The 16222-nt window shown below is 43.6% G+C and overlaps 1 protein-coding gene across 1 annotated transcript in view; it reads right to left on the reverse strand.

The window, feature by feature from the left end:
- The window catches only part of CHMP4B (charged multivesicular body protein 4B), a 42208-nt gene extending 41683 nt beyond the window's left edge, over window positions 1-525 (reverse strand). The window contains exon 1 of the mRNA XM_081292484.1: window positions 181-525. Coding sequence (XP_081148610.1) covers window positions 181-370 — 190 coding nt within the window. The 5' untranslated portion in view covers window positions 371-525. The remainder of the gene's footprint in view (window positions 1-180) is intronic.
- Between the last annotated feature and the right edge of the window lie 15697 nt (window positions 526-16222).

The following is a 16222-nucleotide window of genomic DNA, read 5'->3' on the forward strand; positions in this document are numbered from 1 at the left end:
GGTCGGGAGATACTGAAGAGGTCAGAGGCATCCCGACCCGGAAGGCCACAGAAGGGGATCTGACGGGAAAGAGTTCCAGGGTCGTAGAAGACCCCCGAGGCGAATCAGACGAAGGTAGAGTCCGGGCCCGGGAAGCCTGAGGGGAGCGAGTGGGGAGGTGGCGGGGCCCGGCTGCCTCACCGCGCTTGTTTTTGGTGCCGTGCTTCTTAGCGGCCGTCAGCTCCTGTTCGATCTTCTTCTCCAGGAACTCCTGTTTCTTGCTTAGCATCTCCTCCGTGTCCCGCAGCCGCTGGATGGCCTCTTGGGGGGTCGGGCCGCCCTTGCCGGCCTTACCCCCTCCAGCCCCGAACAGCTTCCCGAACACCGACATGGTTGCTGCTAGCCGAGGCGGCCTTCGCCGCCCGCTCCGGCTCGGCTCGGCTCCGGCGCCCGCTCCCGGCCCCGCCGCTCCCTGCCGCCGCAGGCCTCTCCTCCGCCTCCGCCCCGCAGCTGGGCCTGGCCGCGCCACCTCCCACAGGCCCCCACGCCCGGCCCGGCCGGCGTCAGGGCAACGCGCCGCCGACTACAACTCCCGGTGTGCAACGTGCTGGCGGCGCCTCGAATCTAATGGTGGGGGCCGCGCTGCATGCCGGGAGGCTATAGTCTTCCGGCTTGAGGCGCTCCACGGCGCACCTTTTTGGTATCGCTGGGGTCAAAGGGCGAGGTGGCATGCTGGGAAATGTAGTCCCCTAGGACTAAATTTCTGTAGGACTGGAAGAACAGGAAGGGAATTAACAGTATTAAAAAGATAGGAGTTGGGGATGTTGTATTAAAAAGACAGGAGTTGTTGGATGATGTTAGAGCCCTGAGTGCGATCCTAGCGCCTAAAACAATAATTATTATAATTATATTTATAATATAATATTATGTTATCTTATATATTATATGATAATTATTAAATATTATATTTAATGATGTTATAATTATAATGTTATAAAATATTATAGTTGTTATGTTAAATGCTATATGTAATATATAGTGTGTACTATATATTATGTGATATTATTATTATATAATTAATGGGCACATTCTATGAACTACACATTGTGAAAAGTGTTTTACATATATTATCATATTTAAATCCCATAAGCAGCCCATGATAGATAATACATGTTCCTATTTTGTAGATGAGCAAACCAAGACTCAGAACTGAGCGACACAAACTAGCTTAATGTACTAGCCCTATTTTTACAAATGCTGTTCCCTCTACATGTAATGCCTTTCTACTCTTCACACACCTAACAGGTTTCTTGAAATCAGGGAGAGGCTAACTACCTTGGCACAGTACTTAAACTGCAAGGCTTCAAAATTTGCCTTGACGACTTGGGCAAGTTACTTCCCCTACCCTGTCTGCCTCCCTTTCTGCAACTGTAACCGAACATGATGATAACAGTGTTAGGTCGGTGGCAGCGACTTGGTGGCAACTTAGTGGCAACTTAGAACAAAGCAGCCCGCGCTGCTTTGAACATCAATCAGATGCCAGCGGAAACGCCTGTCAATCAGCCAGATCTCCTGACTAACGCCTGTCAATCAGCAGGACCCCCTGGCCAATCCTGGAGTTCAGGCAACTCCCCTGACCAACTCCAAGGGGGCAAGGGACCCTAGAGACACCTTTTCCTGTCCCAAGCCCTTCCCTTCCTACTGTAAGCCCCATAAAAGTCCAGTCCGGTTGAGTTTCCACTCGGTTTCTCCTCAGACCCTCCCCGGTCCCCTCTGTGGGTCTGATCGAGTTCCGTCCGGGAGTGATATCTCAATAAAGCCTGTTCAGCGGCCCTTTTAAATCTGCCAACTTTGGTTGCTGCCTGCTCAGCCTGATCTGACAAACAGGACCTCCTAGAACTTTATGTGAGATAGGGAATGTAAACTGCTTACTTAACATAGACCTGGCACACAGCAGGCAGAAGCACTCAGAAATGTGTATTTGAGCCAGGTGTGGTGATGCTTACCTGTAATCCCAGAAACTCTGAAGGCTAAGGCAGGAGGATTGCAAGTTTGAGGCCAGTTTTAGCAATCAGTGAGACCCTGTCTCAAAATCAAAACCAAGAAGGACTGGGGATGTAGCTCAGTGGTAGAGGGCCCCTGGGTTCAATCCACAGTACGGTGGGGGGGGGGGGGAGTGTATTATTCCTAAGCATTATGAATCATCATTATGGGCAATTATAATTAAAGCAGGGGGCAACCCAGCACTTTCAAAAGTAACAAAAGTGTTGAGGATTCTTTCCCTGTGCAGTAAATATGCCCCACCAGTTCTAGGGCTGCATTTCATTGTTATTCCTTATCTTTGCTGTCAAGAATCACTTCTCAGGGGCTGGGGATGTGGCTCAAGCGGTAGCGCGCTTGCCTGGCATGCGTGGGGCCTGGGTTCGATCCTCAGCACCACATCCAAACAAAGATGTTGTGTCCGCCGAGAACGAGAACTAAGAAATAAATATTAAAAAATAAAAAAAAAAAAATTAAAAAAAAAGGATCACTTCTCAGAACTGTAGATAAGGCTAGAGCTGAGTGGTAGAGTGTACAAAGGCCTGAGTTTCATCCCCAGCACTGCAAAAACAAACAAAAAGAATCACTTCTCCACCATTAATAGCCGATTCTTCTCCAAATACATCATTCTAATTTGCTGCTTTCAATCTTTTGCATTTGTTAGACTCACATGAAAACAGAGTAAATCAGATCTGAAGTGTTCTACAATAAAGAAAAATATGGGGGCTGGGGATGTGGCTCAAGCGGTAGCCCGCTCGCCTGGCATGCGTGCGGCCCAGGTTCGATCCTCAGCACCACATACAAACAAAGATGTTGTGTCTGCCGAGAACTAAAAAAAAAAAAAAAAAATACTAAAAAATTCTCTCTCCTCTCTCTCTCTCTCTCTCTCTCTCTCTCTCTCTCTCTCTCTCTCTCTCTCTCTCTTCTCTCTTTAAAAAAAAAAAAAAAGAAAAGAAAAATATGATTTCTCAAAGGTCTTTTATTCCTCCCTGGACCTTTCTAAGTTACTTGGAAAAAAAAGAATTTTAAATAAATGAGAATTTAATGAACTTCTCCTCTATTACATGAGAAGATATAGATGAGTCTTGTCTCCTCCTTTGGCTACGATCCACATATAAATAATAACCACGCCTTGGATATTGTTGTTGTTGTTTCAATATGCCACAACCCCCACCTGCACAGACAGACAGCCACTCCCAGAGGGGTAGAGTTCATGTCACCCAACTTTCCATGTTGGAAGAAATTTTCAAATGTGGAAGACATGCTAGAACTGTCAAGAACTCAAAGCAGCATGCATTGTGAAATATAAGTCACACTTGTATTTGCTCTGTAATTGAGACATTGCAATGTTTTCATCAAAGTAAACACACACAGAGAGAGAAAGAGAAAGAACCAAGGATGTTTCAACTAAGCCCCATAATGGGTACAACAACCACTTCAGATCTAAGCAGTCTGCACCCTTACCTCTTATCTAAGTCATGCTCGCAGGCACACAGGTAATAAAAGATTTGCTAGGTTTGAGCCATTTACCCAAAAAATATATGAAGAGGCAGGTGCTACAGACCTCACCATCCACAGTCTCACAGTGCTGTGGGGCAAGCTGAGCCCCTCATGTCATAACTCTGTGAACCCAGAAAAATGTCTTGGGAATATTACAGCAGAAAACTCAAATTTAATCTCAAGTACCAGCCCCTAAGCAATTGGCATACCTGCGCTGCTTGGTTAAGAATAATTTTGAGCCGACCTCAGGACTCACCTTGGTTAAGAATAATTTTTTTCCTACCTCCGGAAAAAAGTGCCAAGATCAATTCGTGATGTTCGCCTAGGATGCCGGATGGGAAGTGGTGACACGTGGGCAAAGGAAGCTGCATCTTGGCTGAGAATTCAGCTGCCATGGTGAGGACTCACAGGGTGAACTGCTTATCAACGGGGAGCCTTGGGCTTTAGTTTTCTGGTCTCTTGTGCAAATGCACAGCCTTTTCAAACCTTGACCAACTGGTATTAGTTCATTTAAAACTATGTGAAAAAGAATAAGCCACCAATACATGTAAGCTTGGAAGACTAACAGGTATTATAGTGAGTGAAAGAAAGCAGATATAAAAGCCTATTAAGAATGTTCAAGCTGGGGATGTGGCTCAGTGGCCAAGTGCCCCAAGTTCAATCCCTGGCACAAAAAAAAAAAAAAAAAAAAAATGTTCAAGGGGCTGGGATTGTGGCTCAGCGGTAGCACAATTGCCTGGCATATGTGAGGCACTGGGTTCGATTCTCAGCACCGCATGTAAATAAAAAATTTAACTGTCTATCAACAACTAAAAACAAAAAAAAAAATTTAAAAAGAATGTTCAAAATAGGCAAGGGGCTGGGGTTGTGGCTCAGTGATGGAGTGCTCGCCTGGGATGCATGAGGCACTGGGTTCGATCCTCAGCACCACATAAATGTAAAACAAAGATATTATGTCCACCTAAAACTAAAAAATAAATATTTTTTTAAATAGGCAAAACTAATCTATGATGATAGGAGTCAGAACAGTGGTTACCTCTGGTAATACAATTACGAGATATTGGACAGGTTCAATAGCAGGATTCGATGGTGTTCACATGGTACATGAGAATTCACCAGTCTTCACACATAAGATCAATGCCTTTACACACTGTATATACTTTACTAACATGTTATACTTCAATGTAAAAGCCATCGCTAGTAAGAGCAGCAATAGAAGCATATGGTTTTATTTGAAAAATACCTTTGCATACAAGATCCTATCTCATCTCCATCATCCTTCAAAGCCCTGTAATATATAAGCATACTATATCACCTCCTATTGTACAGCCCAAAGATAATAGGAATTACCCAAGGTCACACAGTTTAGGATGCCCAGTCATCAATTTGTAGTCTTCTTAGAAAACTTGTCAAAAAATGAAAAATTAATAAAACCTTAATTATTATAAAACTTGGTCTCATATAATTATGTTAAATTAAATATGGAAGATTTTGCTGATTTTTAGTTGTCAAGACAATCAAATGTAACCAACATATTCTCCTGATTTAAAAAAAAATTTAAAAGGCTGGGGTTGTGGCTCAGTTGTAGAATGCTTGCCTAGCATGTGTGAGGCCCTGGGTTCAGTTCTCAGTACCTCACATAAATAAAATAAAGGTGCATTGATAACTAAAAACATGTTTTAAAAATTAAATAAATAAATAAAAATTTAAAAAGATTTAATGAACTTTAGGAGAGATCTGCTCAAACTGGTTAAAGGATATATCTGAGAAATCCCAGATAATATCATACTTAGCAGTGAAAGACTAGAAGTTTCTCTCCTAATCAGGAATAAGATAAAGATACCTATTCTCACCACTTCTATAAAACACCATAGTAAAAGTTCTTGCCAGGGCAATTAGACAAGAAAAAAAAAAAGATCCAGATTTAGAAAATAATTAAAACAATGTCACTTTGCAGATGACATGATCATATATATATATATGATATAAGAACTAAAACTATAAATCTCTTAGAAGGAAACGTGTAAACTCTGTGACCTTGAATTAGGTTAAGTTTCCTAAATATGACACCAGAAGCAGAAGCAAAAGCAATAAAAGAAAAAAATAGATATTGAACTTCATCAAAACCAAAAATATTTTGGGGGCTAGGGTTATTGCTCAGTGGTAGAGTATTTGCCTAGCGTGTGTGAGGCCCTGGGTTCCATCTCCAGCTCCGCAAAACAAAACAACCATAAAACCCTACAAACTCCTTTGCCCATCAAAAGAAGTTATCAAGGGGATGGGGATGTGGCTCAAGTGGTAGCGCGTTCATCTAGGATGCGCGAGGCATTGGGTTCGATTCTCAGCACCACATAAATGTAAAATAAAGATATGGTGTCCACCTAAAAACTAAAAAATAAATATTAAAAAAAGAAATTATCAAGAAAGTGAAAAAATAACCCTCATAATGGAAGAAAATCTTTGCAAATCATATATCTGATTAGAGGTTAATATTCAGCATACTCATGTGTGTGTTTCTTTTTCTTTTTCTTTTTTTTTTTTTTTTTTTGCAGTTCTGCAGTGCTGATGATAAACCCCAGCGTATTCAAGCACTCTACTACTGAGCTGCACCCCCATCCCCCAGAATATACTTTTTAAAACTCAAGAACAAAAAGACAAATAATCCAATTAAAATACTACTGAGCTGCACCCCCATCCCCCAGAATATACTTTTTAAAACTCAAGAACAAAAAGACAAATAATCCAATTAAAACATAAGCAAAAGATTTGAATAGAGCTCTTTTCAAAAAAGTTACACGGTCAATAAGCACAACCCGCCCCAAAGATTGTTAACATCATTAGTTGTTAGAGCAATCAAATGAAAATCCCAATATCACAGTGAGATGCTTCATTCCCACCAGGAGGGCAGAAACTAGCCAACAAAACAGAAAATATTGAATGTTGGCAGGAATGTGGAAAACGGAAATTCTCATATATTGCTGATAGATGTAAACTAATGCTGCTGCTGTGGAAAACAGTTTGGCAGCTCTTCAAAAAGCTAATCATAGAGTTACCATATGACTCAGCAATTCCACTCCTACTTTTATACCCAAGAAACATATGTTCACAAAAAAAACTTGTACACCAGTGTTCATAGCAACATTATTCCTAAGAGCCAAAAAGTGGAAACCACCATTGATATCTAGCAATGGGTAATGAATAAACAAAATGTTCTATATTCATACAATGGAATATTATTTGGCTGAAAAAAAGGAATTAAAAAAAAAGAAAAGAAAAAAGTTAAAAAACAAATAAAAAGGCATGAAGTTCTGACTCATGCTAGATTCATAAATTAACCTTTAAAATGGAGCTCTAAGTGACAGAAACCAGACACAAAAGGCCTTATGCTATATTCCATTTATATAAAATGTCCAAAATAGGCAAATCTGTAGAGATAACATGTTAGTGGTTGTCAGGTGATTGGGAAGGGAAAATGAGGAGTGAATGCTTCCTGGGTACAGGGTTTTTTTGAGGAAGATGAAAATTTAATAGAACTAGAGAGTGGCAATTATCACACAAAATTGTGAATATGCTGAAAAGCACTGGATTATATGTGTTCAAATAGTTGAAATGATGAATTTTATGCCATTTTTTTAATACTGAGGATTAAACTCAGGGGGCACTCAACCACTGAGCCACATCCCCAGACCTATTCTGTATTTTATTTAGAGACAGGGTCTCACTGAGTTGCTTAGTGCCTTGCTTTTGCTGAGGCGGGCTTTGAACTCGCGATCCTCCTGCCTCAGCCTCCTGAGCCGCTGGTATCACAGGCATGTGTGGCCACACCTGGCTTTATCTCAATTTTTAAAAATATGTTGAAGTGGGCTGGGGATGTGGCTCAAGCGGTAGCGCACTCGCCTGGCATGCATGCGGCCCGGGTTCGATCCTCAGCACCACATACCAACAAAGATGTTGTGTCCGCCAAAAACTAAAATAAATATTTAAAAAAATTCTCTCTCTCTCTCTCTCTCTCTCTCTCTCTCTCTCTCTCTGTCTCTTAAAAAAAAATATGTTGAAGTAATGAAAAGAGAATATGCTTTGGTGCCCACCATACACGTCTAGATTGGAACTGGGGTGCAGGGAGATTTGTGGGGCTACTAGTGTAGCTCAGGAGCACAGATAGGCTAAGCTTGCATGATATGAAGCCTTGGGTTTAACCCCAGCACCAAAAAAAAAAAAAAAAAATCAAGGCTATGGCATTCTTTCATGTACTTTACTTGCCTCGGTTTCCTCATCTGTAAAACAAATGACATCATCTTCCTTTACCATGTCATTCTGAGAATTCAATGAGAACACAGAAAAAAGTACCTGACACTAAGTGTGCATCCAATAAGTATTTATAAAATAAACAGCCATCATAGGAATAAAAATCAACAGCTGTCGAGCCCCCACTCTGGGTTAGACAGCTCACACAGAATATCCTATTTAGGCTGGAACTGGGGCTCAGTGGGAGAGTGAACGCTGAGCATGCAGAAGGCCCTGGTTTCAATCTCCACCACTAAAAACACAACCCCAAAAGATCTTTTAGGGGCTAGGGCTGGGGCTCAGTGGTAGAGCACTTGCCTGGCACATGTGAGGCACTGGGTTCGATCCTCAGCACCACACTGAAAAATAAGTAAATTTAAAAAAACATTAAAAAATATCATTTAATCACCCAATTACAGCCCTGTGAGGCAGATAGGTTACAGCTGAAAAAACAGAAGCTTAGAGGTTGAATAACTTGCCCAAGATCACACCATCATTAAGTGGTGAGGCTGCCACTTGGACCCTGAGAAAATAATAGAAAATCCTTATGGAGCACTTTTTAAACCACACCAGACACTGAGCTGAGCTTGCTACGTGCATTATCTTGTTTCGCCCACACAAGTGCCTGAAGTGGTCCCCATTTTAGACATTAGGAGTTGGAGAAACAGGAAGAACAGCTTTCCAAGGTCACATGGTTTGTAGGCTGCAGAGCTGGGATTCATACTGTAAAGGGCAACAGCTCGGCCGCTGGCCTGTCCTGCCTGCATCCTAATGAATGAATGGACAGAGAGACACAGGCATACAGAGGAAAATAAATGAAGTGTGGTCTGTCTAGGAGCAGGTGTGACCTCCCTGGGGAGTGGGTCAAGTTAGCAGTAGGGTAGATCAGACCCGACCCAGCAGAACCTGGGAGGGATGAGCAGGGGGTAGGAGAGACCGCGGGTTGGAGAGGGGCCTACACTTGAGGTGATGGGGGGTTGCAGGGCCTACTCCATGCCCATTCAGCTGAGCACATACTGACCAGTTGGCAAGTCCTATGTTCTCTCAAGGGCCACAGAGGCTCCAGGAAATGACTTGTGACCTCCTGACCTTACCCCAGAGAAACTTCCTCACCCAGGCCTAGGCCCAAGGCCAAGGTAAACTAAAAATTTCCTTCTGCAAGGAAAGAAAGGTCCACCTCCAAACCCGTAGATTATCTGGTTTGTTCAAAATACATCCAGAATCCCACTATTCGTTACCATCTTCACAACTGTCCCTTCGGTCCAGGTCACCATCTCTTTTGCCTGGACTATTGCAGGAGTCTCTTGTTGAGGGCAGAATAAGAGTCTTCCAAAGTTGTCCATGTCCTTTCCCCAGATTGTCCCCTTAAGTGGACTTTGCAGGGCCTGAGACAGGGAGAATATTCTAGGGTACCTGGCTGGATATGATGTAATCATAAGAAGGAAGCAGGAGGGTCAATGAAAGCAAAAATAACCGAAATGGGGACAGACCTCAACAGATGGACGATGCCTTTTATTAGCAAGCAGCAGGATTAAGCACCAGAGGGGCACATTTTCAGGAAAGATGACAACTGGTTACAAGAAGGGTCTGATTTTTTAGGGTTTAAGTGAGACTTGAATCATAGCAGCATCTGTCCTTGGGCAGCCTGTGTCCTTGGGCAGTTGATCCTTTGTGAAAGTCCAAAGCCTACTGTTTTCCTTCCTCCCCAGGACCCATTCCTGGGGGTTCTTGTTCCCCCTTTTCCCTGGGGGCTGCTGTTTTCCATATCCCTCATTCAGGGTGAGAGAAAGACTGCCAGATGCTACCCTGCCTGCTCTGAAGCTAGATAACAGGGCCACAAAGCAAGGAATGTAGGTGATTTCTACCTGCTGGAAAAGGCAATGGAGCAGATTGTCCTCACCTCCCCCACAGCCTCTAGGAGGGAGGAACACAGCCCTGCCAGCCACCTGATAAGTACAGACTTCTGATTCCCATTCCTGTAAGATAATGAATTTGTGTGGTTTTATGTGTTTGGTAACTTGTTACAGCAGCTATGGGAGCCTCATACACTTTACCACTGGCCTTCCTTGCCTCTTCCACCCTCTACGTGGCAACCAAAAAAGTCCTTTAAAAAATATGTCAGGGGCTGGGGATGTGGCTCAAGCGGTAGCGCGCTCGCCTGGCATGCATGCGGCCCGGGTTCGATCCTCAGCACCACATACCAACAAAGATGTTGTGTCCGCCGAGAACTAAAAAATAGATATTAAAAATTCTCTCACTGTCTCTCCTCTCTCTCTCTCTCTTTAAAAAAAAATATGTCAGATGCAGGGTGGGAGGGAAAGGGAGGAGGCAGGGGAGTAGCAAGGATGGTGGAATGTGACGGACATCATTATACAAAGTACATTTATGAAGACTTGAATTGGGTGTCAACATACTTTATATACAGAGATACAAAAATTGTGGTATATATGTGTATTAAGTTTTGCAATGCAAAAAAAAAAAAAAAGAAAAAAGAATAGCATTACCTTAGATTAGGTAGAAGGAAGTGAAAGGAGGGGGAGGCAGGGGATGTGGGGATAAGAAAGATAGTAGAGGGCTGGGGATGTGGCTCAAGCGGTAGCCCACTCGTCTGGCATGCGTGCGGCCTGGGTTCGATCCTCAGCACCACATACAAACAAAGATGTTGTGTCCACCGAAAACTAAAAATAAATAAATAAATATTTAAAAATAAAAAGATGTTGTGTCCATCAAAAAATAAATATTAAAAAATTCTCTTTTTTTTTAAAAAAAGAAAGATAGTAGAATGAAACAGACATTATTGCTTTATGTGACTGTATGACCAATGTGATTCTACAATATGTATACTCAGAAAAATGAGAAATTATATCCCATCTATGTATGATATATCAAAGTGTAAGTGCATTCTACTGTCATGTATAACTAATTAATTAAACAAATTTTAAAAATTTAAAAAGTTAAAAAAAATTTAAAAAATGTCAGATGCAATCAACTACACTGCCCACAACCCTCCAACAGCTCTCCATGTCCCATCAAGAGTAAGAGTCAAAGACCTTTCAATGTCCCTCTATGATGTGTCATGTTCCTCCTGACCCCTCCCCTGCTAGGGATTGAACCCAGGGGCACTTAACCACTGAGCCAAAACCCCTAGCCATTTTTTTTTTTAGGGTCTCACTGTGTTGCTTAGGTCATCCCTAAGTTGCTGAGCCTGGCTTTGAATTCACAATCCTCCTGCCTCAGTCTCCCAAGCTGCTGAGATTCTAGGCGAGCACCACCACACCTGGCTCCATCTTCCTTTTTCACACATCATTCCAGACACATTGGCCACTCTGCTGCTCCTGGAACACGCCAGCCCCATGCTCCCCAAACTTCTCCTGTTTTTTTTCTTTTCCGGTACTTAATGGCTGCCAACACATTACATGGTTCACTTTGCTGCTTGACTTCTGCTGTCTCCACAGGGATCATCAAGGATCATTGTTTATGATGTCCTTTAAACGCCTAGAACTATGCCTGGCACATAGTAGGTGCTCAACAAATATTTGTTAAATGAATTTATTAAAGGACCAAGGTAGCAGTGACCTAGGGGGCAACCTTGCCACAATGAGACTTTAGACAAGACCCTGCTCTCTCTGGGGCCCAATTTATTTTCTGTGACTCTACAAAGGACCCACAGCCTAAAGCTGGCCTTTGGCCACCAGCCCTGGGCTCTGCATCTAAGTATACACCGAGCACCCGGGGCAAGTATCAGACCCTTAACTCAGAGGTGGTGCTAGCCTCCCTGGTCACCCCTCTCAGGTCCTGGGAAGCCAGGCCCTCACTCACTGGCTGGCTTCTCTGGCTGCCATGGGGGCTGGGACAACCTGCAGCTGCCACCTCCACTCCTTCCTCCCCAGGCAGGCAAACTGGTATGACCTGTTTTCCTGGTCCACAGGGACACCTGCTCTGTCAACTGAAACCTCCCAGCCACTGTCTCATCAGATTCTTTCTCTGTCTTCAGTTTTATCAATATTATCTCCCAGGATTTGGGGCCAGGGGTGTCTCAGCCTACATGCAGGCTCTCACTGGGGAAAACCCACCTTGTTTCCCTACCGTGGGAAAGAGGATGGGCCAGGTGTGCCTGTTTTCTCAAGTGCTCTTGTTCTTCCGTCAACAAATACTGGTTGAACAATTCCTGGGCACTCCTAGGCACTGTAAATGGACCTGTGAACACAAGAGGCCAAAGCCTTCGCCTTTGTGGAACTTTTGTTTGTAATGACAATAGACTATAAAGAACTGTCTAATGTGATGTCAAGGGTGATGAATAAAGATAAAACAGGACAAGGAACTAGGAGAACTTTGGCGGCCAGGCTATTTTTTTTTTAATTTTTAAATATTTATTTATTTATTTTTTAGTTTTTGGTGGACACAACATCCTTGTTTGTATGTGGTGCTGAGGATCAAACCCGGGCCGCACGCATGCCAGGCGAGTGCTCTACCACTTGAGACACATCCCCAGCCCTGAGCCACATCCCCAACCCGCGGCCAGGCTGTTTTAAATAGATCCACTGAGAAATGCCACTCTGAGGAAATGACTCTGAACAACTGTGAACAAAGGGAGTGGGGCTTGCAAAATGAAAATCCATAGGAAGAAAATTCTAGACAAAGGGAATAACAAGTGCAAAGGACCTGAGGCAGGAATTAATTTATGTACTTGTGGAAGAGCAAGAAGATAGATGTGGTTAGAGTGGAGGGAGAGGAGAGCGTGGTGGGAGACAAGGTTGAAGAGTTAGTAGAGGCCATGTCAGGTAGAACCTTGCAATCTATGGGGGAAATGTTGGGAGAGATCAGAAGCCACTGAAGGAACCAGATGTGGTGGTGCAGCCTGTAATCCTGTGACTCAGGAGGCTGAGGCAGGAGGATTCCAAGCTCAAGGGCAGCCTCAGCAATTAGTAAAGCCCTAAGCAACTTAAGCCTGTCTCAAAATGAAAAATGAAAAGGTCTGGGGATGTGACTCAGGGGTTGAAAGAAAGAAAAAAAAGAAGCTGAAATTGACACTAGAGCCACTCCAGCAAGTCAGCCACGATGGAAACGCCCACTTTGTGTGTGTGTGTGTGGTTCTGGGGATTGAACCCAGGGCCTTGGGCATGCGAGGCAAGCACTCTACCAGCTGAGCTGTATCCCCACTTTTGCTGCTAGAGAAAATGAGGCCAGCAAGCTCAGAGGGTGATGGAGGACCACAGGGGAAGAAGGGAAGGAAGCAGGTCCCAGGGTCCAGTCCCGTACCCACAGAGTCCAGACAACAAGATGGATGAGTGAACCGGGCACGGAATGTCGAAGACCACGTGGCTCTTCCTGGCCACCTTGTTTTCCTACTTTTGCGAGACATGGAACTTATAAATACTTCTCTGTAGTATAGCAGATAGCGACTGATATTCAGTCGCAATGTCAGGAAGACGGCAGGGAAGAACAGGGACGATGGCCACCTGGAATGCAATTGTCCACCTAAAGGGACTGAGCTAGATCGGCTCCACCTGCTACCACACCGTACCAGATTAACCAATTTTCTTTTTCATTTATTTATTGTGCACTGCTGGGGACTGAGCCCAGGATCTTGCACATGCTAGACAAGCACTCCATCACTGAGCTTCATCCCAATCCTTTTTGTTTTTTGAGACTAGTTCTCGATAAGTTGCCCAGGCTGACCTAAGTTACCATCCTCCTGCTTCAGGCTTCTGAAAAACTGGGATTACAGGTATGCACTTAGGTCCCTAGGCTAAAGTGACTCCATTTAGAAATTCAGCACCTGCCCCCCCCCCCCCCAGGCATGACCTTCCCATTAGGCCCATCCCAAAGGAGTCCATAACTACCAAAACCACAGATAAGACATCAAGTAACAATCACAGCACAGACGGGTTATTTTTTAACTACTCCACTGTATTTGACTACAGAGTTAAGAAGTTTTTTTCCTAGCAGGCTGCTGCACCTTACAGAAAGGCAGCCTGGCAGATATTCTGTCAATAAACCTTTGCTTGAACTCAGAGCTGTCTCTCTTGTGGATATTTGTGCCAGATACCCTAACATGCACCACCTGTTTTTTTTGTTTTTTTTTTTTTGTTTTTTTTTTTTTTGGTACTAGGGATTGAACCCAGGGGAGCTTAACTACTGAGCCATACCATGTCCCCAGCCCTCTTTATCTGTTTTATTTTAAGACAGGATCTCACCAACTTCTTAGGGCCTTACACGTTGCTAAGGCTGAACTTGTGATCCTTCTGCCTTATACTCCTGAGTCACTGGGATTATAGGCTATGTGCCACTGCACCTGGCTAAAATGTCCTAATTTAATTACATTTTTAAATTTGCCTCTAGAGTAAAGGAGCACAGTAAATTTGTATATACTGATCAGCTATTTCAGCATCCTTGCTATTATCTTATCCTTTCTGATTCTTATATCTTTTTCTTCTCTTATTGCTGTGGCCAGGCCTCCAATGCTATGTTGGAATAATGATAGAAGGCATCCTTGGAGGCTGGGGCTGTGGCTCAGTGGTAGAGCGCTTGCCTAGCATGCATGAGGCACTGGGTTCGATCCTCAGCACCAAATAAACAAACTAAATAAACAAATAAAGTTATTGTGTCCATCTACAACTAGAAAGAAATTACAAAAACAAACCCATGGGGGGAAAAAGGCATCCTTGTCTTATTCCTGACACAGAAGAAATGTATCTTACATTTTGCCATTGCAGTACTTTTAAAAAATATTTTGTCTTAGTTGTAGTTGGACAGAATACCTTTATTTTATTTCTATGTGGTGCTGAGGATAAAACCCAGTGCTCTGCACGTGCTAGGTGAGTGCTCTACCACTGGGCCACAATCCCAGCCCTGTAGTATATTTTTAACTTCATAATTTTTATTAATTTATTTTCATAGTGCTGGTGACGCAACACTGTGACTCAACACAGTATGCTAAGCAAGTGCTCTACCACTGACCTACACTCCCAATCCAAATTTCATTATTTTTAAGTGTAAGCTCACTTTTTTTCAAAGATCATAAATGCCAATTTGTCTGTTGGCTGGATTCAATCCACGAGTTGCCAATTTGTGGTCTCTGCTTTGTTTGGATTATTTCCCTGAGTTACATCTGAAGGATACGGAAAATCCCCAAAGGAAAAGGGGAATAACAACCTTTAGGGAGAAAAGAAGAACAGTGTGACATGGGAGGTGGGAGAGGGGGGAGGCAAACAGCAGGTCCTGGGCTCTGGAGTTCCACCCTTTCCCAGCCACAGTGGTTATGGAACTTTTGTTTCCCTGACTTAGGCTTTGAACTTGTGCAACTGTTCCCCCTGACTGCCCAACCCACAAACTTTGCAAATGATTCAAATCTTATTTCTTATGAAATAAGAACTTAAACATTATAAAAATAAACATTATAAAAATCCCAGACATTTTTCTCACCTGAGAATGTGCCATTCTTCTGCTTAATAAAGAAAGCTTGCTGGGGCTGAGGATGTGGCTCAAGCGGTAGTGCGCTCGCCTGGCATGCGTGCGGCCCGGGTTTGATCCTCAGCACCACATACCAACAAAGATGTTGTGTCCGCCGAGAACTAAAAAATAAATATTAAAAAAAAATATTCTCTCTCTCTCTCTCACTCTCTCTTTAAAAAAAAAAAAAAAGAAAGCTTGCTGATTCATTGAGGTCTGTTCCCCATTTGGGTTATTTTTGCTTTCAACATCAATCTCATTGGGGAGGTATGATTATTCTTTTTTTGTTGTTGTAATATTTATTTTTCAGTTTTCGGCGGACACAACATCTTTGTTTGTATGTGGTGCTGAGGATCGAACCTGGGCCGCACGCATGCCAGGCAAGTGCGCTACTGCTTGGGCCACATCCCCAGCCCCTGATTATTCTTTTTAGGGACATGAGGAGACTAAGACTCAGAGGTGAAATGACCTGCCACAGCCAAAAAGCTTGGAAGCAGCAGAATCAGCTCAACCTGATGCCACAGTCTGTGCTCTTTCTGAAGTGAGAGAGGGACCCTGGACCCCTTAGGCCACCTTCTCTTCACACTCTGCCTGGCTCAACATCTTGGGGCCCTCCAAGGGGACTCTGGAGTCCCTGTCATCAATTCTCTGTGACCCTACCCAAAGGCCTCCTCATCTCTGGGTCTCAGCTTCCCCATCTGTTAACCTAGGAAGGACTCAAGGAGGGGAACCCCAATACTGTCCCAGCCCGGTCCCCCCATCCAATTCTTCATCTGTGAAACATTAGACCTGACCTTGTTATTTCCCTTATTCTGTGGCCTGCTTCTGCAGTTTACCTGCTGTGATACTTGGACTGCTTAACCTTGACGCACCTGTTACCTCATCTTGGCTGCAAAATGGGGTTAAAAGCAGTACCTACTTTGGTGTTATGGCTCAGTGGCAGAGCGCTTGCCAGCATGTAGAGGCC

Source organism: Spermophilus citellus, assembly GCF_964194105.1.
Source record: "Spermophilus citellus genome assembly, chromosome: 4".
Taxonomy (NCBI): Eukaryota; Metazoa; Chordata; class Mammalia; order Rodentia; family Sciuridae; genus Spermophilus; species Spermophilus citellus.